This window comes from Nyctereutes procyonoides, unplaced genomic scaffold (genome assembly GCF_905146905.1).
Source record: "Nyctereutes procyonoides isolate TBG_1078 unplaced genomic scaffold, NYPRO_anot_genome, whole genome shotgun sequence".
Lineage (NCBI taxonomy): Eukaryota > Metazoa > Chordata > Mammalia > Carnivora > Canidae > Nyctereutes > Nyctereutes procyonoides.
In genome coordinates this window covers 14,418,261-14,441,898 of record NW_026575125.1, presented here as the reverse complement: position 1 = coordinate 14,441,898, position 23,638 = coordinate 14,418,261, and the positions used below count along the sequence as shown (strand labels likewise).

General features: G+C 38.8%; 1 protein-coding gene across 1 annotated transcript in view; it reads left to right on the top strand.

Moving 5' to 3' along the window:
• SCML2 (Scm polycomb group protein like 2) overlaps positions 1–21,875 on the top strand; it is a 98,722-nt gene extending 76,847 nt beyond the window's left edge. The window contains exons 9-15 of the mRNA XM_055337339.1: positions 2,021–2,141; positions 4,983–5,186; positions 5,776–5,958; positions 13,887–13,997; positions 14,860–15,111; positions 18,463–18,614; positions 19,903–21,875. Coding sequence (XP_055193314.1) covers positions 2,021–2,141; positions 4,983–5,186; positions 5,776–5,958; positions 13,887–13,997; positions 14,860–15,111; positions 18,463–18,614; positions 19,903–20,031 — 1,152 coding nt within the window. The 3' untranslated portion in view covers positions 20,032–21,875. The remainder of the gene's footprint in view (positions 1–2,020; positions 2,142–4,982; positions 5,187–5,775; positions 5,959–13,886; positions 13,998–14,859; positions 15,112–18,462; positions 18,615–19,902) is intronic.
• Positions 21,876–23,638: the final 1,763 nt, after the last annotated feature.

The following is a 23,638-nucleotide window of genomic DNA, read 5'->3' as shown; positions in this document are numbered from 1 at the left end:
TTCTATACATTTCTATACATTTTTTTAAAGACTTGATTTATTTATTTGAGAAAGTGAGTGGGAGAGAGAGCATGAGTTGGGGGGGACCAGAGAGAGAAGCAGACTCCCCACTGAACAGGGATCCCAATGCAAGGCTCCAATCTCAGGACCCTGGGATCACCACCCAAGCAGAAGGCAGACTCTTAACTGAGCCACCCAGGTGCCCCTATAATTTTTTTATAATAAACTTTTTTATTTCAAAGGAAGAATTTTAATTCATCTTTTCTAGCTTTACTGTTTCATCATGAAAATAAGATTCTCATCCAGTTTCCTATATCCTTTTTTAGTACTGTCATGCCATAGTTTAATTATATTTTTTAAAGATTTTATTTATTTGAGAGAGAGAGGGTGAGAGAACAAGCATGAACAGGATGGAGGGAGGGAGAAGAAGGGCAGAGGGAGAGGGAGAAGCAGGCTCCCACTGAGCAGGGAGCCCTACATAGGGCTCAATCCCAGGACCCTAGGATTATGACCCTGAGCCAAAGGCGGGCGCTTAACCAACTGAGCCACCCAGGTGCCTCCATAGTTTAATTATTTAGGAAGTCTTTCAACTAGAGTATGAATTATTCTTGCAGTAGACTCTGTTAGCTGTCCACATTACATCCCCCCTTAAGGATTCTAGAGGTATAGAAGCACATTTATTCAATTTACAATGTTAATATAACTATACTATCTTGGTATATCTTAAGTCAAAGGATTCAGATTTTTGAAATACTGAAAGGATGAGAATATATCAACACAATATTATAATTCAGTACTTAAAAAATAACATGACTGGGCAGCCCCCGTGGTGCAGCGGTTTAGCGCCGCCTGCAGCCCAGGGGGTGATCCTGGAGACCCTGGATCGAGTCCCAGTCGGGCTCTCTGGGTGGAGCCTGCTTCTCCCTCTGCCTGTGTCTCGGCCTCTCATTCTCTCTCTGTGTCTCTATGAGTAAATAAAAAATAAAAAATCTTTAAAAAAAAAACATGACTTACTACAGTGAACCCAAATGACAGTCATTAATTTAACAAATAAGGAAAATACAAAAATATTGAATGTTATGCTATTTTATCCTCCTTTGTCCCTGCTTTTAAAATATCCCTTATTATTACCTTTTCTAGATACAAGGCCCCCTTCTCTGACATTGGAGAGCCTTATTTAAAGGTAGCTCTGACATTGGAGAGTTTTGTTTGAAGGTAGCTCCAAGGAAACCCCAAGAGTTGATACAAAATAAAACACTAATAATATTTAACAATGCCTAGAAGACATTTGGTTCTTATATAAAATAGGCATAATTTTTTTTTAAGATTTTATTTATTTATTCATGAGAGACACAGGCAGAGACATAGGCAGAGAGAGAAGCAGGCTCCATGCAGGGAGCCCCATGTAGGACTCAATCCTGGGACTTCAGGATCACGCCCTGGGCCGAAGGCAGACACTAAACCACTGAGCCACCCACGTGTCCCAAAATAGGCATAATGTTATATGGACTTTAGCAAACCACCTGTAATTTTGTCAAAATTATCATATATAATATGGGGAAATGCAGGCTAGATGTAGTAAAAACCAGATGAGTGACTGCTTTGTAAAGACAGAGTCCATCCTCTGCCTTGTTGAGGTTCCCTGCCCCTTTTGGTGTATTGCTGGATTGGATTTGCAGACTCTTCTTTAGCAGTGTGAAAAAACTTGTCATACAGGGAGCCTCAGAAAATAAAAACAAGTTTTATAGAGTGAGCTATTTGGCTAAGGTGTGGCCAGTTGGGGAAGGGGTGATGCTGGGAATCCCATACTTTGGTCTCTTCTTCTTCCACGTGACCACCTTATTGGCCCCTCTGAGGAGCACAGTTTGGAAAGTACTGTAGTTTGTGACACACTCAGGTTTCTAAACCCAAGGACTTCTGACAGCTGATCATTTGTGAACCAGTGATGCTGATAATTTTCTGACTTCCTTATCTATACATTTTTGAAATTGTGTAATATATATTTGTGTTTTTTTAATAGGAAAAATATATTCCTGTTTTGTGTTCTACATCTTCAGCTTCTATAAATTCCCTGACCAGAGACCGTCGTGCTTCATATAAGGATGCTCCTCCTGGCACATCTAAAATAGTGATGTCAACAGGTAAATTAGTATTTTTTTAAAGGGTATAAAATTACTAATCTTTTACTCTTTATTATTTTAGTATCGCTGAAATCTGAGGAATAAAATAAGAGGAAAAAAGATGATGATAAGACATGTTTTTGTTTTTTTCTTAGCATTTTTCATATTTAAGTATTTTGAAATTCTGGTTGTTCATTTTGATGTTAAGGAGATACTATTTTACTTTTTTTAAGATTTTATTTATTCATGAGAGACAGAGACAGAGAGAGAGAGAGAGAGAAAGAGGCAGAGACACATGCAGAGGGAGAAGCAGGCTCCATGCAGGGAGCCTGATGTGGGACTTGATTCTGGGACTCCAGGATCACACCCTGGGCTAAAGGCAGGCACCCAGGGATCCCCAGGAAAGACTCTTTAAATACACAAGTCATTTGAAAATTCAGTACTTTTTAAAAAGATTTCATTTATTCATTCATGAGAGACAGAGAGAGAGAGAGGTAGAGACACAGGCAGAGGGAAAAGCAGGCTCCATGCAGGGAGCCCGACGTGGGACTCAATCCCGGGATTCCAGGATCATGCCCTGGGCCGAAAGCAGGTGCTAAACCACTGAGCCACCCAGGGATCCCCTGAAAATTCAGTACTCAAAGTATTTTAACCATCTTAGTAAGATTTAAAAAAAAATTGTTTTTAAGATTTTATTTATTTATTCATAGAGAGAAAGAGTCGGAGAGAGAAGCAGGCTCCATGCAGGGAGCCTGACATGGGACTCAATCCCGGGTCTCCAAGGATCAGACCCCGGGCTGTAGGCGGTGCTAAGCGGCTGCGCCACCAGGGCTGCCCCAGATTTACAAAATTTACCTCATTGTCAAATCTATTTTTGTTTTCCTTTTATCTTGCTTCACGATGTCTTTTGTATATATTTTTAAAGATACTTCAAATCTTCTTAGAATGCCTTTTAAAAATCTTGACCCATCCTTGCCTTTCAAGGGGCATGATGACTTCAAATTATTCTCTATTATGTGAAGAGTATGAAATGATACAGAAGTAGACTGAACAAATACCCCTTTTATTTGTCATCTCTTCCACATTTTCTTGTTCCCTTCCTATTTTTTAAAGCATGTACCATTGCTTTATCTCCTAGTTCATTGTCTAACTTACACTCTTCTGTTCATGGACTTTTCTCTCCAGTTTTCCTTTTCTGATTACAAAGAAATTATTTTTTGGAAATAGGAATCACGGGCAGCCCTGGTGGCCCAGTGGTTCAGTGCCACCTTCAGCCCGGGGTGTGATCCTGGAGACTCGGAATTGAGTCCCACGTTGGGCTCTGTGCATGGAGCCTGCTTCTCCCTCTGCCTGTGCCTCTGCCTCTCTCTCTCTCTCTCTCTCTCTCTCTCTGCGTCTGTCATGAGTAAATAAAATCTTTTAAAAAAATGAAATAGAAATCACTTAAAGATTATTGTAACATACCTCATTTTGTGAGTTTATTATTTCTGATTTTTAGTCTGTTAGCAGGAGAGACTAGCTAAAAGTATAACACAAAGGAGATAAAAACATTGAAATCTGTTTAGTTTTACTTGTGTTTAGTAGGACTTTGTCCATACCACCAGCACCATGGGTTAAGTTTTAATTAAAAAAAAAACAGTTATTATTTAAGAGAGAGAGGGAGAGGGAGAGCATGAGCAGGAGGGGCAAAGGGAGAAGGAAAGAGATTCTCAAGAGGACTCCACGCTTAGTGCGGAGCCCAACTCGGAGCTTAATCCCACAACCCCAGGATCACAACCAGGAGTTGGCCCAATGCTGAGCCAAAACCAGGAGTCAGACACCAAACCAACTGCTCCACCCAGGCACCTTGGATTAAGTTTTTTATTTTATTTTATTTTATTTTTTTTATTTATTTATTTTTGAATTAAGTTTTTAATAGCTGTTTCATTTCAGTGACAGAGTCCATCCTTCCTCTGGCTATTGCCACAAGGTTGAATTATCGTATATTTCAATGTAGTGAAAGTGAGATTAATGGGTTTTTATTGTACTGAATGTAGACTATGTATATGTAAAATTTGGCAATATAAATTAGGTAATGGATGAAAATGTGCTTCCTGATTTAGGGGAACAGCATATTTTATGTTTGGTAATAATGTACCCTCATATTGTTACATTGTATGTTGGTTTATAGTTATTGATTCTTTGTGAAGAAATACTATGGAAACGTGACATTTACATGATTATAGATGATTTGCCTCTAAATCAAATGCTTTTATTATACTAAGAAAAGCATTATTTTAAAAATTTCCTTCATTGAACTTTGGCATTTATATAAAGACCATTTTTATTTTCCTTAAGTTAATGAAAATAATTACTCTAGGTCATTAGAACTTATTGTGTGGCATGTATTTTAAATTATTTGGTTACTTTAGAAAATACAGTGAAGGTACAATGTTGGTGATTTAAAATTCAGTCGGAGAAGGAGTGTATTAACATGACCCATTTTTGAAAGAAAATTCTTGTACTGTGTGTACAGTTAGAAGGTGAAAATATATGTCTTTATACCATTTTAAATGATGTGGGAATGTGAAGAATTGTTTTGTGATGCTACTAAAAGTTGGATAGCTCTTATAATTAATTTAGGCAAAATTCTAGAAAATTGAATAGGCATTGGATTATTTCTTTCTAGATTTAATATCTTTATGTAGATGTGAAAATATATTTACATACATATTTTTAGGTAGCATATGATTGTTGATATTAACTGTATTTGGGTTCTCTTTGAGTGAAGTGTGGTTAGTGGGATATAGTAACTAATTGTGTAATGTTTATGTTGCTTTTAACCAATCTGATTTGTTATATTTATATACACGTTTCCCCAAGTGTGTGTCTATGTAAACAAACATGGAGATTCTGGCCCTCACTTGGATCATAAGAAAATCCAGCAGCTGCCTGACCACTTTGGCCCGGGCCCTGTGAATGTGGTGCTCCGGCGGACCGTGCAGGCCTGTGTGGATTGTGCCATCCAAAGTAAGACTGTTTTTGGATTTCTTAAGCCAGATCATCGTGGAGGAGAAGTGATAACTGGTATGTTCATCTAATCCTTTATTCAGCTTTTCTTCCAAATTTGATGTTAGGTTTTGAGAAGGCAAGGAGTTTATAATATTTGTAGACTATTTAACTATCTATAACATTGGCATACTTATATAGATACAGTAGAATATTTATGATAATTACCTGTTAATAGATTTTTAACTCTGGTTTGGAAAGTTTACATTCAAAATAGACAATGTTCAGAGTCCTACTGTAAATTGAGATAAAAGATTTTTTTTTACATGCTCTATTAAGCTCACTATAGAAAAAATACCTTGGTTGATTGTCTGTTCAGATACTACATTTATACCCACAGAATGCTTGGAATAGCAGGAAGCATTCTAGATCACTGAGTTGCTGCTCTTGTTGTTTGCCTTATGAATATTTTTTAAATGAGAATGCTTTTTACCAGTACAGGTTATTGTGTTTGAATGAGAGGGGCCTTTATAATTTTAGGTAATTCCTTTATAAATTACAAAACCACAAATAAGATTTATAATACATTTCCTAATTGATGGTTTGTTTGATATTGTAGTTTTATCTTTCTATGAAGTAACTCTGACATCTCTTTTCCCCCCAATAGCTTCCTTTGATGGGGAAACTCACTCAGTCCAGCTCCCTCCAGTGAATAGTGCCTCATTTGCTCTGCGTTTTCTTGAGACCTTGTGTCATAGCTTGCAGTGTGATAACCTTTTGAGTAGCCAGCCTTTTAGCTCTTACAGACGTAATACTCCTAGTCCTGCGGAGCACGATAAAAATAAGTCAGGTGAGAGAAAATGTAAAATTTTATACTGGGCTTCTACTTTATATTATATTTTACAATTAACACGAACATCTTGTGTAATTTAGTTTTTCCTTGTGTCCTCCTCAAAATAAACATTTTAGCTACAATGAACTAATTAGACATGTATAATATACAGTTATTCTTGTTCATTCAAAGTGGGAAAGTAATTTCTTATATTCATAATGAACTTGAGAATCAAAACCTGAAAAGTATCCTGTGTTTTGATTTGCATTTCCCTAATGGCTGAGGTTGTTAAGCATCTTTTCGTGTACTTATTGGCTAAGTGTAGATCTTCTATGGAGAAATGTCTATTTAAATCCTTTGTCTATTTTTAATTGTCTTTTTATTACATAGAAATAAAATATATTTGTACCTTTTACATATTATATTTATAGTTGTTACACATAAAGAATTCTTTATATATTCTGGATACAAGTTCCATATCAGAAATATCCTTTGTGTATATTTTCTTCTGTTCTGTAGGTTGTCTTTTTCACTTTCTTGAGGTGTCCTTTGAAGCATAAAAGTTTTTAATTTCAGTGAAATCCAATTTATCTATTTTTTCTTTTTCTTGTATTTTTGGTGTCATACCTAAGAAAATATTCCTTAGTACAAGTTCACAAAGATTTACTTCTATGTTTACTCCTAAGAATTTTATAGTTTTAGCTGTTATATATAGGCTACTGATCTATTTTGAATTAATTTTTCTATATACAGTAAGGTAAGGATCCAATTTTATTCTTTCACATGTGGATATCTAGTTGTCCCAGCACCATTTGTTGAAAAGACTATTCTTTCCCTATCGACTTGTCTTGGCAAGTCAAAAATCACTTGGCTGTGAATGTATGGATTTACTTCTGGACTTTGTATTTCATTGATCTGTATGTCCTCATGGCAGTACCACAGTATCTTGATTATGGTAGCTTTTTAAAAAGATTTTATCTATTTATTCATGAGAGACACACAGAGAGAGAGGCAGAGACATAGGCAGAGGGGGAAGCAGGCTTCCTGCGGGGAGCCCAATGCAGGAATCAATCCCAGGACCCTGGGACCATGACCCAAGCCAAAGGCAGATGCTCAGCCACTGAGCCACCCAGGTGCTCCATACTGTAGCTTTTTGTAGTAAGTTTTGAAATTCAGAAGTATGAGTTTTCCAACTTTGTTCTTCTTTTTCAAGATTATTTTGGCAATTCTGGGTTTCCATATGAATTTTAAGATCAGTTTGTCAATTTCTGCTGGGATTTTAGTAGATTGTATTTAATCTGTAGATCAGTTCAAGGATTATTGCCATCTAATAACATTGAGTCTTCAGGGTACCTGGGTGGCTCAGTTGGTTAAGCCTCCAACTCCTGATTTTCGTTCAGATCATGATCTCAGGATTTTGGGACTGAGCCTCACATCTGGCTCAGTGTGGAGTCTGCTTGTCCCTCTCCCTCTGCTCCTCCTCTGCTTGTGTGTTCTCTTTATCTCTCTCTCAAATAAAATCTTTAAAAAAATAATATTTAGTTTTCTAGTTCATGAACATGGGACATGTCTATGTATTTAGGTCTTCCTTAATTTATTTCAACAATATTTTGTAGTTTTTAGAAAGTGCATCTGGCACTTCTTTTTTGATAATTTCATCCCTGAACATTTTATTGTTCTTAACACTATCGTAAACAGAATTAATTTCATAATTTAATTTTTGGATTGTTCATTGCAAGTGTATAGAAATGCAGTTGATTTTTGTATTATTGATCTTACATTCTGTGATCTTGCTGAATTTATTTGTTCTTGTTGGGGTTTTTGTATGTGTGGGTGTTTCTTAGGATTTTCTTGAAGTCTGTTTTGTCTGATGTTACTATAGCCATTCCAGTTTTAAGTACTATTTGTATGGTATATTTTTTTCTCACCCTTTTCCTTTGAATTTATTTGTGTATTTGAATTTAAAGTATATATTTTGTATTAAGTATGTAATTGGAACATGAATTTTTTTTTTATCCATTCTGCTAATTTGATTTTTTTAATTCATTCATGAGAGACACACAGAGAGAGGTAGAGACATAGGCAAAGGGAGAGGCAGGCTCCCTGTGGGGAGCTGGATGTGGGGCTCAATCCCAGGACCCCGGGATCACAACCTGAGCCAAAGGCAGATGCTCAACCACTGAGCCACCCAGGCGCCCAATTTGATTTTTTTTTTTTTACTGGAGTGTTTATCTCATGGATAGTTAATAAAATTACTAATAAGGAAGAATTTATTTATTTATTTATTCATTTATTCATTCATAAAGTAGGATTTACGTCTGGGGCACCTAGGTGGCTCAGTTGATTAAGTCTCTGCCTTCAGCCCAGGTCATGATTTCAGAGTCCTGGGTTGAACCCCCACATTGGGCTCTCTGCTAATGGAGAGGCTGCTTCTCCCTTTCCCTCTGCCTGATGCTTCGCCTGCTTGTGCTCTGTGTCAAATAAATAATTTTTTAAAAGTAGGATTTACATCTACCATTTTGTTATTTGTTTTCTGATGTCTTAATATTTCCTTTTTTCTTTTCTTTGATAACTTGTTTTTTAAAAAATAGATGTTTTCTTGTATACTGTCTTCGTTTTTTTTCTTGTTTCTTTGACTAAATTTTTTGAGTTTTTTTTTCTGTCCAGGAGTTACTTTCTTAGCAGTTGCCTTGGGGACTACAATTAACATCATTATTTAAAACAGTATAGTTTGGATTAATACCAACTTAATTTTAATATTATACAAAAGCTTTGCTACACTACAGTTCTATTTCCTGACCCCTTCTTTGTTCTTTTATTAGCAAATACAGCTTCATAATTTTCTTTTAATTTTTTTAATCCTTTTTTTTGTTTTGTTTTTTAAGTAAGCTCTCTGCCCACCATGGGGCTTGAACTCATGACTCTGAGCTCAAGAGTCACATGTTGTATTGACTGAGCTAGGCACCCCTACTTTTTTTTTTAAGAGAAGATATTTGGGGTGCCTGGGTGGCACAGTTGGTTAAGCATTTGACTCCTGGTTTCAGCTTAGGTCTCATCTTGTGGTTGTGAAATTGAGCCCTTCATCGGGCTTCATGCTCCACACTCAGTGTGAAGTCTGCTTGTGTTTCTTTCTTGCTCTTCTCTACCCTTTGCCCTCCAGCATACATTTGCACTTTCTCTTTCAAATAAATAAGTAATTGTTCAAACACAAATATATTTACTGGTACTGTTTAATTTCCTACGTGAATTTGAGTTACTCTTTTTTTTAAAGATTTTACTTATTTATTCATGATACACACACAGAGAGAGAGAGAGGCAGAGACACATGAAGAGGAAGAAGCAGGCTCCATGCAGGGATCCTGATGTGGGACTCGATCCCAGGACCCCAGGATTACAACCTGAGCCGAAGTCAGATGCTCACCTGCTGAGCCACCCAGGCGCCCCCTGAGTTACTCTTGATTGTCATTTCCTTTCTTACTTTTTAAAAAAGTTTCCTTTTTTTGGAAAAGATGTATTTATTTATTTTAGAGAGAGAGAGAGCAGGGGGAGGGGCAGAGGGAAAGGGAGAGAGAATTTCAAGCAGACTCCCTGCAGGACAGACCCTGATGCAGGGCTCAGTCCCACTGACCAGAGCCCATACCAAGAATCGGACACTTATCCAACTGAGCCATCCAGGTGCCCCTTACTTTTTGTTTGTGAAGAGTTTAATTTTCCATCATTTTTTAAAGTTTAGTTTTGTTGGATATAGAATTCTTAGTTGTCTTTTTGTTTTAGCAATTTGAATTTATCATCCCACTTTCTGCTAACTTCTATAGTTTCTGAGGAGAAGTCAGTTGTTAATCTTATTGAGGATCCCTTGTAGGTGATGATTTGCTTTTTTCTTGCTAATTTCAAGATTATCTTCATCTTTTGCTTTTGATAGTTCAACTGTGTTTTTTCTAGGTGTGGATATCTTTGAATTTATCCTAATTGGCAATTGTTGAGGTTTTTGAATATTTGGATTAATGTTTTTCATCAAATTTGGGAAACATTTAGCCATTATTTTTTCAAATATTGTTTTGTCCCTTTCTCTCTGCTACCTCTCCTGGAACTCTCCCATTATGTGTATTTTGCTGTCCTTAATGGTATCCCACAGGTCTTTGGGGTCTGATAGTTTTTCCTCATTCTTTTTTCTTTCTGTTCCTTGGATTTTATATTCTCAAATGTCCTTTCTTTAAATTTGTTGTTGATCCTTTCTTCTGCTAGTTCAAATCTGCTCTAGAGCCCTACTGGTGAATTTTTCATTTCATTTATATTACTTAACAAGTCCTAAGTTTCTATTTGGTTCTTTTTTGCAATTTTTATCGTTTTATTGATAGTCTCTATTTGGGGAGACTTTGTTCCCTTACTTTACTTTGTTAGACATTATATTATTTTTTTAAAAAAATTCTTTGAACGTAAATAAAATCACCGATTTAATGTCCTTGTTGGGGTGCCTGGGTGGCTCAGTTGGTTAGTGTCTGTCTTTGGCTCAGCTCATGATCCCAGGGTCTTGAGATCGAGCCCCAAGTCAGGCTTCCTTCTCAGCAGGGAGCCTTCTTCTCCCTTTCCTCCCCACTTGTGCTCTCTGTCACTATCTTTGTCTCTCTCTCTCAACTAAGTAAAATCTTAAAAAAGAAAAATCCTTATACTAACTCCAGTATCTGGGCTTCCTCAGAGGCAGTTTGTGTTGACTGTTTCCCCCCCCCCTTTATATATGCCATACTTTTTTTTAAAAAGATTTTTTATTTATTTATTCATGACAGAGAAAGAGAGGCAGAGATACAGGCAGAGGGAGAAGCAGGCTCCATGCAGGGAGCCCGACATGGGACTCAATCCTGGGTCTCCAGGATCACACCCCAAGCTGAAGAGGGTGCTAAACCACTGAGCCACCGGGGCTGCCCCTAGGTCATACTTATGTTTCTCATATGTCTTGTAGTTTTTAATTGAAAACTGGACATTTATAAAGAGTATAAAGCAATAACTCTGAGAATCAGATTTTCTCCCCTTCTCTAGTGTTTGTTGTTGCTGGTGCTTTTGTATAGTAACTTTCCTGGACCAACTTAATGACTTCCTGGGCTCATTTATTATATATGGCCAATGAAGTCTGCTCATTTAGCTTAGTTCAGCAAATGATTGGACAGGGATTTCCATAAATGCCTACAATTGGTATGTCTCCCATCCTTTGCCACAGAGTTCTATGTATGTGTTGGAATTTACCTTGAACATTCCAGGAGGCATTTTACAAGTCTGCTTTGTGCAGAGCCTCAAGGTCAGCAAGGAATGAAAGATTAGTCTTCTTAGGTCTTTTCTGGGTGTGCATACAACCCTGCACATCACACATATGGCCTCCTAGGTTCCCAGGAGTATCTCTGTGATTTTCAAAGTCTCCTAATGGACATTTTATTCTCCAGGTTTCTTTTTAAAGCGTTTTGGTCAGGGGCACCTTGGTGGCTGAGTGGTTGAGTGTCTTCCTTTGGCTCAAGTTGTGGTCCCAGGGTCCTGGGATTGAGTCCCATATGAGGGAGCCTGCTTCTCCCTCTGCCTATGTCTCTGCCTCTCTATGTCTCTCTCATGAATAAATAAACAAAATCTTTTTAAAACATAAAGTTTTTTGGTCAGTTTCTTCTCAGCCCCAATTGCCTCAGGCAGCAGCTATAGCATTAAACAATTGCTACTGTAGGTTTTTTTTGTTTGTTTGCTTGCTTGTTTGAGCGATGCTTTAGAGATCGGGCTTTTCACACAGAGCAGGTTCTGATTTAGGTCCAGTAAAACAAGCCCTGAAATCAGAGCTTTCCATTGACTCTCAAGGTTAGTCAGATAGGGGATCTCTGGGTGGCGCAGCAGTTTGGCACCTGCCTTTGGCCCAGGGCGTGATCCTGGAGACCCGGGATCGAATCCCACGTTGGGCTCCCGGTGCATGGAGCCTGCTTCTCCCTCTGCCTGTGTCTCTGCCTCTCTCTCTCTCTCTGTGACTATCATAAATAAATAAAAATTTAAAAAAAAAAGGTTAGTCAGATAGTGACGGTTCTCTGGGGACAGGGCTGTTTGTGAGCTCTAAACCCATTGTGTTCCTTCCTGTGACCATTAGGATGTGCTGGTTTTCACAGCTACAGTAGTTGTGAACCTGTTGGTTTGCAAAGCTGCTATAAAACTGAGTGAAGGAGATGATGTTAGGGAAGCTAAAATGCCACAGAATTTGCTGTTCTTTCTGAGATTTAGCTCTTTTTTTCTTGAACAAATGGTTTTTGGATTGTTGTAAGCCTTTACATAACGTCCAGAGTTTTGAAAACATTAGTTTTGCCATTCTCTTCATTATTTTTATGAAGAAGTGGATCTTTGGAGGTCTTAGTCATCCTGGAAGTGCCTCTCTATGATGACTTTTAAAGTATTTTGTAAAATATCTGGCTTTTTCTAGTTATCTCTGCAGGAAAAGTTTCATGCCTGAGCTTACTACAATACTCAGGAGCAGAAGTCAAGAGTCATCTTTTCTGTTTTATCAGCCCCAGATAATAGACCATACACCAGCTTCATAAACTTTTTATAAGAAAGTATTAGAATATTAAAAGATAAGTAAGGGGACACCTGGGTGGCTCTGTTGGTTAAGCACCTGCCTTTGGCCCAGGTCATGATCCCGGAGTCCTGGGATCGAGTTCCACATCGGGGTCCCTGCAGGGAACCTGCTTCTCTCTGTGTCTCTCATGAATAAGTAAAATCTTAAAAAAAAAAAACCCATTGAATTGTATGCTTTAAAAAAAAAGATAAGTAGGGCAGTTCTGGTGGCTCAGTGGTTTAGCGCCGCCTTCAGCCCAGGGCATGATCCTGGAGACCCGGGATCGAGTCCCACATCGGGCTCCTTGCATGGAGCCTGGTTATTCCTCTGCCTGTGTCTCTGTTGCTCTCTCTCTCTCTCTCTCTCTCTCTCTGTCTCACATTAATAAATAAATAAAATCTTTTAAAAAAAATAAAAGATAAGTAAAGACTTTCTGGTCTTGCTAGGATTCAGAGGTAAACAAATACTTATAGGAAACTATACGCTAGTATTTGAATTTTTCATTTCACTAAAGTATGAAAAAAGCCAGTTACTTCCTTATAGGCATTTAAATGTCCAAATTGTATAAGTGTTTGCCATTCACTGAAATATGTTATGCATATTGGTTTTTGTATTCTCTGATTAAAAATAAAATCAAGCTCTCTTAGACTCTTTAGTAATCAATCAGTAACCAGATGGCTAAAAGTTTCTTATCAGATGATCTTAAGAAGCACACCTGGGCCCCAGCTATTTCGAACCAGAGGACGTTTGACTTTGGTACTTTCTCATTGTAGTCTTTCTTCTCACTCAAGTTCTGTGATCAGACTTTTTAGATTTCTATTATATTTAATTTTTCCTTTTAGTTGGAGGTTAAATCAAGATATTGATTGATAATTAGTGTATAATTGATAATGTGAGATATCATTACTTTCAGGATGATGCCTTAAAGAGTGGTCCTTTAGGTAATTTGGTTTAATAATAGAGTTATAGTAAGGGTAGCTCTAGGCCAGGACTGTTGCCTATAAAATGTGATGTCCATTGTATGCGGTCTTTTCCTCTGAATTCTTTTTTTGTTCATGGGAACAATTTTCCCAGGCTTTTTTAGACATATTATAATTGATTGCCTCACTGCTTCCTGAGATATTTAGAGATATGTGATGACCCTAGAATAAATGATGCCTGGATATAATGTTTTTAGCTCTTGAATATGATATCACTGAAATTTTTAATGGGATGAAATCACATATTATTCATGAACAATCAAGTAGTTGATAAATTGCTGATAAGGTTAGACGAGGCAAACAATTTAGAAACAAAAGTGTTACATGCTGATGATCTGAAAATGCTTGAGAAATGTTAATTAGTTGTAACAGACACCTTTTTTTTTTTTAAATAGTGAAAGAAGATCTAACAGAAAAAAGCCCCAAGCGACCTTCTCAGGAACCTCCACCTTATGTTGTTCCTGTGTCACCTAAGCTTCCCAAAACAAAGATGCATGCCTCTACAGGTAAATAGTATTTCCATGTTGCAGGAATGGGAAGAAAAGTCACTCTACCACCACTTAATTATATGCTCTCAGGTGGGGGTGTGTATTTGCACAGATGAGTTGAGCATTTAGGCTACTATTTCAGCAGCTTTGTTGAGCATTTCATTCTTTTCAGAAGTACACAATTGTCGTTTCTCCTTAGATAAAAATAAAAACAATTATAGTAACATTTTTCATTCAGCTTTGTATTACTGAAAGCTGATAAAAAGTGAATAGAAAAGCCAGTACCTGGGATCCCTGGGTGGCGCAGCAGTTTGGCGCCTGCCTTTGGCCCAGGGCGCGATCCTGGAGACCTGGGATCGAATCCCACGTCGGGCTCCCGGTGCATGGAGCCTGCTTCTCCCTCTGCCTGTGTCTCTGCCTCTCTCTCTCTCTCTCTGTGTGTGACTATCATAAATAAATTTAAAAAAAATTAAAAAAAAAAAAAAGAAAAGCCAGTACCTCCAGTGTAAGTTTTAAGTGTCTAAGTAGGAAACAAATGTTAGAAGCCAACTGTGGGATCATATTAGAATAGTTGTGAAAACCTGCACTCCTAAAAATGAATGCTTTAGGGAGGTGTTGTTCATAGCCTTGGTAGCAAGACTGTGAAGGGACAGTTGCCATAAGAAATACAGGTAACATTGTGAAATCAATTTGGATTTTAAGACAGTGTCATTACTATAAATTCCAAGGAGGATGGTCATGTTCTTTATGTTAGAAGTTTGTGGTTCAGTGTAGCATGGCTTAAGTGAATTGCTGGAGGTTAGGAGATATTTTGATCTTTTAATAGTATTTAAGCTAAGTCTACTTAAGATAATTGCCTTTGTCTTTTTTTTTCTTTTAGAAGAACTACTGTCTACAGAGGGAAATGGCATGCCCAAAGAGGAAAAGCTTCCTGAAGATTCCAAGAACTCACCACTAAATCCAGGAAGTTCTTTAAGCCCCAGCAGCAGAAATCCCATAAGTACCTCTACTACCATCACTAGGAATTTTTCTCAAAGTGCGCCAGGCACCTCAAGTTCACCACTAGTGGGGACCAAGTCTATCAAGAGCAGTCACCATGAAGTTAAATTCCAAATGCAGAAGAAAAGCGAAGGTATATTTAAAAATAGTGATTCTTAACTAATGTGTTTCTTTCTCCTGAAGGTTTCCATGCCAACAACATCCCCTGAGAGTGTATCACATTGGAGAAAGTGCCAGAATTGAGGAGTCTGAGTCCTCTCCTTTATTTTACTGTCAGGGTCAAGCCACTACAGATGCTCTAGTCCCCATGGCAGCATAGAAATAACTGTCTCTGGGGATCTGGATCACCAACCATGTCTCTCATAGAGGCTTCTTAGATTGGTGGTTCTTATTAGTGGTTCCATTGTAATTTATCATTTCACTGGATACTGTCTGGACTCACAAACCTCCTATGACTCTGAAGCCTGGAAAGATGCACTTCCTCTCCTTTTTGATGTACTCTCTTCTTTGTCACTTTTGAGACCTTTCCTGACTCCGGCCTGTATCTAGCTTCCAGGTCTGGGCTCTGGTATTCTGTTGCTATAGCCACTTCCCCAGTCTCCATACCCTCAGTTACTCTCTCAGGCCCAGCAGGAGTACATGATATGTGTAAATGGGGCAACCACCTGTTGCCATTTGGAAAGAGCCAGAATAGTTTTCCATGTGCAAAAATAGCTCCCCTCTATCCTTTTAAGGATTTAGGGGATGGGACGAGGTGGGCTAAGGGTAGGAATCAATGTTTTGTGCTTTTTCTCCTGGTAGGCATTTAGGCAAGGTGAGTATTAAAGGCAGTAGGAACTTTTCAACTTGATTGCTCTGCATGGTTATTAACTATGGGCAACTGCACTGCATACATGCTCTGATATGCTTAGTGTCATCCTACCATCTCCCACCTCAGGTACATTGTCTCATGACACTTGCAAGGAGTCTGACGATAGATGCTTATTTCATCAAGGGGTAGTGTACCCAGAATTTTTAGGTATTTTTCACAAAATAAGAGCTTTTAAAGACAGGTCTTCTCAGTAAAAGGCTATAAAAGGTTACCCGTGAAACTTAATATCTCACTTTCAAATGTATGCCTAACACTACTATGTCAAAGTAGCCTGTATTTGGGCTTGAGAAGACTAGCTTTTGGTCTTTCCAAAAATGGAAAGACCTAATAGTAATAACATTACTTACTAATAATTTACTTATCAGTAATAGAAATCAGCATCATCTTCATCGCTATCTGATGTGTGCCAGGCACATGATATTTTATATACCCTTATACAGTACATCTTTATGGCAATTCCTTGAGTGTAGGTGCTGGTAAACATTTTTCTGTGAGAAATCTGAGAAGTCACTTGACTATGGTCCCCAGCTAGAAAGTGGCTGGGTCAGTCCTTGAATCCAGGCACTCTGACTCCAGGCTGTATGCTTAACTGCTAGGCTGTTTCCATCTCCAGAGAATAGGTAAGCATTTCACTTGGAAACTGTCTGGAGGTGTCATTACTATTGTTTTCTTTAAGGTATTGGAACTGTTACTTAAAGCTGAGTCCACCCCTGTTTGCTGGTGTTGCTCTCACAACTTCCTGCCCTGCCGCATTGTTTGGATCAAATAAATTGTTCATTTTTATTATAGGAGGGAAATCCAGTAACATCATTGTGGATAAAGTCAAATCACTTTCATTTTGTTCATTTCAGAAACATTTACTGTTATTCTAGTGTATTTAAGCCAAAGCCATTCAGGAGAAAAGCATGACTGGACTTTGATTATTTTTCACATAATTAGTTTATTTCATGTAATTATTTGAATAACACTAATGTTTGCAGCTTCGCTGATTTTTTTTGAAGATATGGGCGCAATTAAATGATTTTTCCATAATAAATTAAAAATAGATGATCTTATAGTTTTATTTTTAATATAAAATTATAGTTTGATACCATAAATTATATCTTTGCATATAGTTTTTCTGTAGTAATCTATAAAACTGTCTACATGTTATTTAAGACATAACCATACTGGATTCTGATGACATAAACCAGAAATCCCACAAAAAAGTTATTTAGAGGTATGATTAACTTGATTAGTTTTGTCAATAATTTCTTAATCTTAAGTCTTTCTTGAACTAAAGGAGAAGACTTTTCTGTCTAAAATGTTAAAATGCCTTAGGCATGGCATGGTCTATACCATCATCATTTTCATTTGGGTTGAAACAGTGCAGTAGCATTTCCTGGTAGATGTGATCAGCATTTTTATCTCTGACTGTGAAAGGGAAGATACATTTTAGTAAAGAGCTTTTAGTTTACATCCAAGTTGTATATTGAAAGAGAAAATAAATACACTTTTGAGCTACACACAGGAAAACTTACCATTGTGAGTTCGTTTACCTTTTTTTCTTTGCCCTTTATCTGGGTAAATACTCACAATACCCCTAAAATGGCTGGAGCCCAGGTGATAGGAAAGAAAAGGTGTATCTTTGGTTAATTCACACCAAAAAAAGACCAAATTTGTGTTGACGGTCCTTGTTTAAGGAAACAGATCTTCCTAGCAAATGACAAAACTCACTTCTGACACTAAGTAAAGAGTCAAGCGCTCTGGTTGTGTAAAATGAGTATTTGTCTAGACACAAATTACAGCACAACTTGGTAAACAGCACAGCTAAAACTTTTTGGGGTAGGAGTGCATAATTTATTCTATGTCTCAATTATTTCTTTCTTTCAATCAGAATATCTATTACTATGCAGTTAAACTTGAGAGAGGCATTCAGTATAATGTTAACTTTACTTCTGACCTAGCCAAGCAGAAAATAATCCTGTTTTCTTCAAAATTCAGATAAGCATTTAAGCCTTAAGAGACAGGAATTTAAATGGTAAAGTGATGCTAAAAATAGCCACATTGAATACATGGGAGAGTTTCAGTAAAAACTAATTTGGTTCTCAAAGATAATGGGGTTATTGAAATTCACTGATTAAAGTGAATAAATTTAAGCAATTATAAAAACAAAATCTGGAGACTTTCCATTATATTTAGCTAGTAAAAGAAACCTAATCTACAAAGACCACGGGGAGAGAGATTGAGAGAAATTCATTGAAACACTTAAAGAGTAATAGGTTAGCTTACATTAACCTAATTTAACCCACACAACAGATCCTTTGCTGTCTTCGCCTGTGGCCAGCAAGGCCTCAGATTGATCAGTCTGTTTTACGATTTTTGAAGCTTTAAGGTAAATTCTGAAGCTGCTTTTGTTGTTTGGGGGAGGTCAGATGGGGTACTCTTGGGTAGCCATCCTCAGGTCATTCTAATCTAGCCTTTGACTGGATTCTGCGCTTGGAGTCCTGGGTCCTTGCTGGGGTGCTTGATAGAAGGTTCCAGGAATGAGACCATTTCTCCCTACCTAACATCTCTTCTTTCAGGATAATGATCAGGTCAAGTATGATTTGTCTTTTTTCCCCCCCATTGAAGCTCCAAGTTATATAGCTGTACCCGACCCCAGTGTCCTGAAACAAGGCTTCTCTAAGGACCCTTCAACCTGGTCTGTGGATGAAGTGATACAGTTTATGAAACATAAAGATCCTCAGATATCAGGCCCCCTCGCCGACCTCTTCAGGCAACATGTAATGTATCTTTTGATCCGGTTTTCCTGCCGTAATGCCTTTCAATGACCTCTGTGCAGGCCCTTCAGTTGGATGGATGCTGATTAGTGTGGATGGTGGGGGAACCCTATCAACTGATTTTTTTTCCATATATGAGAAAGGTTACTTGGCCCAAAGTTAGATTCTTAAATGATAGAGGCTGGATCTGTGCTTTATTTTTTAAAAGATTTTATTTATTTATTCATGAAAGACACAGAGAGAGAGAGGCAGAGACACAGGCAGAGGGAGAAGCAGGCTCCATGCTGGGAGGCTGACAGTGGGACTCGATCCCGGGACTCCAGGATCACACCCTGGGCTGAAGGTGGCACTAAACTGCTGAGCCACCGGGCTGCCCCATGGATCTGTGCTTTAAATGGGTACCCGAGTACCTAAAATACTACAAGTCTTCAAGCTCTCAAGAGAAGATGATTCAGCATGGCCACTCTCAGATGTCTTCTCCCACAAGGATCCTCCTCCCCACCTGCTCCCTGCTCGGCCCCAGGACCATGAGTAGGAGGTGGTAACCACAAGCTGTGACAGGGTGTCCTCCTTGTTAATGATGCCCGATGAATCCAGCAACTGTGTAAGATTAAATGTGGTTTTATTTTAAATAGGAGCTCACGAATACCAAATAATATGCTTCTCTGACATACATTGGTTAATTAAGGAAATAAAAAATTTTAGGAGGATGCCTTGTGTCTTATTAAGTAATGTTTATAGTCTTTTCTAACAAATTAGTAACCAAATATCTTCCGTCCTTTTCGGTATTCTAAGAAAATCAGTAATTAGTTTTATCATTTAATTAGCTTAGCTTTAGACAACTAATTGATTAGTTTTCAACATAAAGACATTGTATAACACATTTACAGTTTGCATTGATGCTGACATCTTCATATTCCCAGCCTTTTTAAGAAAGTTAATGACCGTCTGAAATTGATTTCTACGATTCATAGTTTTCTACCCTTTGTCATAGATATGTAGTATTTTAATCAACACACTGTATTTAAAATCAGATAGTTTGATACTTAGGCCATTTTTGAAAGATACTGGATTAAATTTCCTTTTTCTTAAAATTTGAAGTGAATTTAGAAATTATCAAATGATGTCTTACTGTATAAATTATATTTTTAATAGTTTTCAGGAAATAAATGCATATTCAGAGAATATATATCAAGAATGTACAGCTGCTCTCTATTTTACATGTTCTTTTATATAAATAACTTGACAAAATATGAATGCATTATTAATTGTAATTTCTTTCTCTCTGTAGGAAATTGATGGAAAGGCCCTGCTACTCCTCAAAAGTGATGTGATGATGAAGTACATGGGTCTGAAACTGGGGCCAGCATTAAAGTTATCATACTACATTGAAAAACTTAAAGAAGGAAAATACAATTGAAAAAAATTTAAACCTCAATTTAAGTTGGATGGAATTCTTATTCTGATAACTTTTAATTTAAAAATATTTTTATTCTCTAAAAAAAAAAAAACAAAAAAAATACTTTTATTCTTCTAGCAGCTTCTGTTTGGTAGACAGTTCCTCTAAAAATAGGTTATATCCAGAATTGCAGAACATTATACTCTAATCTACTTTAAAAACCATTTAACAAAAAAAGAAAAAAAATTAACGTGTTAGTATTAGCATATTCAAATTGGGAGTTCTTTATGTCATTATTTTACAGTTTACAATTTATCATTTTATTGTATAGTTTACAGATTTATTTTTCATGCTAGAAACAGAGAAACACCTTTGATTTCAGTTCATGTTTCTATATAGAACCAAAACAGCTAAATCCCAAAGGGGAAAGTATCAGGGACTGACACATTCTCTAATGAAATCTGTGAGAAGTTTTCCTTAGAAGAGAATATAAGATGCAACCGTAGATATTATCTCTTTCTCCCAAATATTTTTTTGTCTGTTACTGCAATGTTCTGGTCATGTTCTGCCAGTTTCCAGAAAGGGAAAGCCATATAAATTATTTTCCTTTTGTTATTATCTCTCTTTATGTTGTATTTGTTCATATTTAAAGAAAAAGAGCAAGCTTATAAACCCTCATAAAGTGTTCTTAATCGATTTTTGATAAACTTTGAACAATTATAGGATAAATAGGATGGTTGTTTTATGCAGGAGATATTATACTACAAGGGTGGTTTGGATGGAGTCTGATTAAATTTTTTTCAATAATATACCTATTACTTTAAAACATTACATATTTTCGCTAAGCATAGATGTTTAACTGGGCATTCATTTCTCACATCTCTATATGAAGACACCTGTGCCCAAATTTTTTAAAGATATATATTTTATTGTCTGTGTTTATTCTTCATATGGATACTATACCATATTTATATATTATTCTATACCTGTAGGTATACAAACAAGTAAATCTGTTCTTTTTGAATTTAACATGGCACTTTGTACTGCCACAGAGGTAATGGTGAACTATTTATAGAGTTAGAGGTTTTTATTCTGTAAAAAATATTTGCATCATTTGCTATTACTATTACCTCTCAGCTTTGTCTTCAGGGGATAAGAAACAATCCGGAGGTTGGTGTTCATACAGGGAAGCTCTCTGTCCTATGCAATGTTTCTAGTTAATTTGCTTAGCTCTGAGCCATTTATTTTGCTAAATTTTGGAAGATGCATTAATTCTGACATCATTTTAGGCTTTATTTTTAAAGTTAGAACTTTCAAGGGGAAATGGTGCTATATGTTTATTGTAATTACTTTGTATTAACTTTGGTGTAATGTTTATAAGCTATGAGAATCTGTGCTAAAAGTCTTAGCCATTTGTTGTAAATGCCAATAAAATATACACCAGGGCATGAATGTACATTTTCAGAAAACCAAATGTACTTTATATAAGAATGCAACTATTTAAAGGGTGTTTTATCTATGTTATTCTTTTTGTGTTATAAGACAAAATTCTAATTTAAACCTGGTCTTTTTTCAAATTGTTTGTGTGAAGATGCTGTGCCCAGTTGAACAGTCCTCAGGTGTTTGTATGAATACTGTGTTTTACAATTTTCAGATTTTAAAATTTAATAAAGTTTTAAAACCACAATAATGTCACAGTCTCCACTTTGACTTTTTTTGCTTTCACTGCAGGACATTAATGTACGAATTTATTAGAGTTGATAAAGAAACGCTTTACTAAGTGTGTGGTTTTGTGTCCAAATACTTGCCCTCATTCTACAGTTAGGCTGATCCCTAGCAGCAAGGGCTGATCTCTTGTAGGGCCTTAAACTAGACCCCAGGGGAGCAGTACAGGGTTCCATCAGTGAGCTTTGTGCTCAAAACTTGTGGTTTGCAATGGTACTGATGATGCAAGTGTGCTAGAAAATGACAATGGCCCCCACAGATCCCGTCACCACCCCTGCCCAGGGGGTGGGGGGGTGGGGGGGTGTCTACATCTGGCTGTCAGGACCTGGCTGCCCTTTTACTCCTGGGGGCCAGGAGCCATACTGCCTTTCTGCTTTCAGCTCTCCCAGCTTACAGGGTGGAAAAGCCTTAGAGGCTCAGGCTTTTGAGGTTGAATCGCCTTCAGTGTGACCCCTTGCCCCCTCCCCTACAGCATGTCTCGGAAGCAGGAGACATGGCTGCTGGTTCACTGGAGACGACAGTGCCCTCGCTGAGGCTCCAGGGCTGATGTTCTAGTGGCTGGGACGGGGATGTCACTTTGCCGTCTGGGACCCGGGTGATTGAGAACCCCTCGAGCTTTACTGTCTGCTTTGTAAAATTTTAGTCCAGAGATACCGTTGCCACGTTAGGCTCTTGTGAACTCTCCAGGCTTTAAAAGTGATCTTCCCTCTGGTTTTGCCTCAGTCCATCCTTCCAGCCCCAGCTGGCGGCATTCTGCAAGCTGACCTGTGCAGTCCCCTGGGCGCACACGGCGCTCGCTCTCGTCTCTGTGTGTTTTCTAATCGTCCTGGAGTCTGCGGTCCAGAGTAGGACTTCCCAGACTTTTAAACGCGGGCCCCTCTGGAAGCATGAAAAAGCCAAGGCCTTCTGTAATCTGATTAGAAATTAAGAACTAAACGTCAGGAGTAGGAGCAGCGTCGTGGGGAGGCAAAGGCCTGGTTCTGAGGCTACCTAAGGGAGCGCGCACACCTGGCTGAGTCCGCGCAGCACGGTTGAAATCCTGGGGCTGCCTGTACCGGGAGGTGCGGGACTTGCTGGTGTTTGGAAGGCCCCTGAGGCTGGTCCGGGGGACGAGGGCGGGCTCCAGGCACGGAGGATGTGCGGCCCGCGCCGGCGAGCAGACGCAGAGGGCGCTCCTTCCTCCACCTCGCCAGGGCGCTCCTTTGTCCTCCCCGCGGCGAGGCGAGCACGTGCTCAGCTCGAGCTGCCCTGCTTCTCCCGGCGACGCTGGAGGTAAGTGGGCACTCGGGACCCCGCTCTGGCGCCTGGGGCACTCGCTGCCCGGGGCGGGGGGAGTCCCTAAGGCGAAGGCCACCTATCTGCTCCCCTCGAGCTGCCTGGAACGGAGCGGAGACGCCCCAGGGTTCCTGGAGAGGAGAGCCGCGGGGGGGCGCACGGTAGAGCAGAGGGGCAGTTCCCGGCGACGGCGACGGCGAGGCGACGCGAGAGGGTCCCGGCCCCTCTCGCCGGGACTCGCGTGCGGCGGCACCAGGCAGAGCAGGAGCGCTCTCCTCGGACCTGCCCCACGCCCACGGCTACCAGCGCTCGGAGGCCGAAAGGGCGGCCACGGCCGAGCAGCAGGTCTTGCCGTGAGCGTGCGTCCTAGCTCGGGCGCGGCCGGCGCTGCGCAGGGGCCAGCACGGTTCGGCTCAGCTAACGTTTCCCTGCATCCGCCGAAGAAAACAAGGAGGAAGCTGCAAGGGTCGTAGAGTAACGCAGTCTGTTGTTGTTGTTGTTGTTGTTGTTTTAAGATTTATTTATTCATGAGACACAGAGAGAGGCAGAGACACAGGCAGAGGAGAAGCAGGCTCCCCGCGGGGAGCCCGATGCGGGACTCGATCCGGGATCCCAGGATCACACCCTG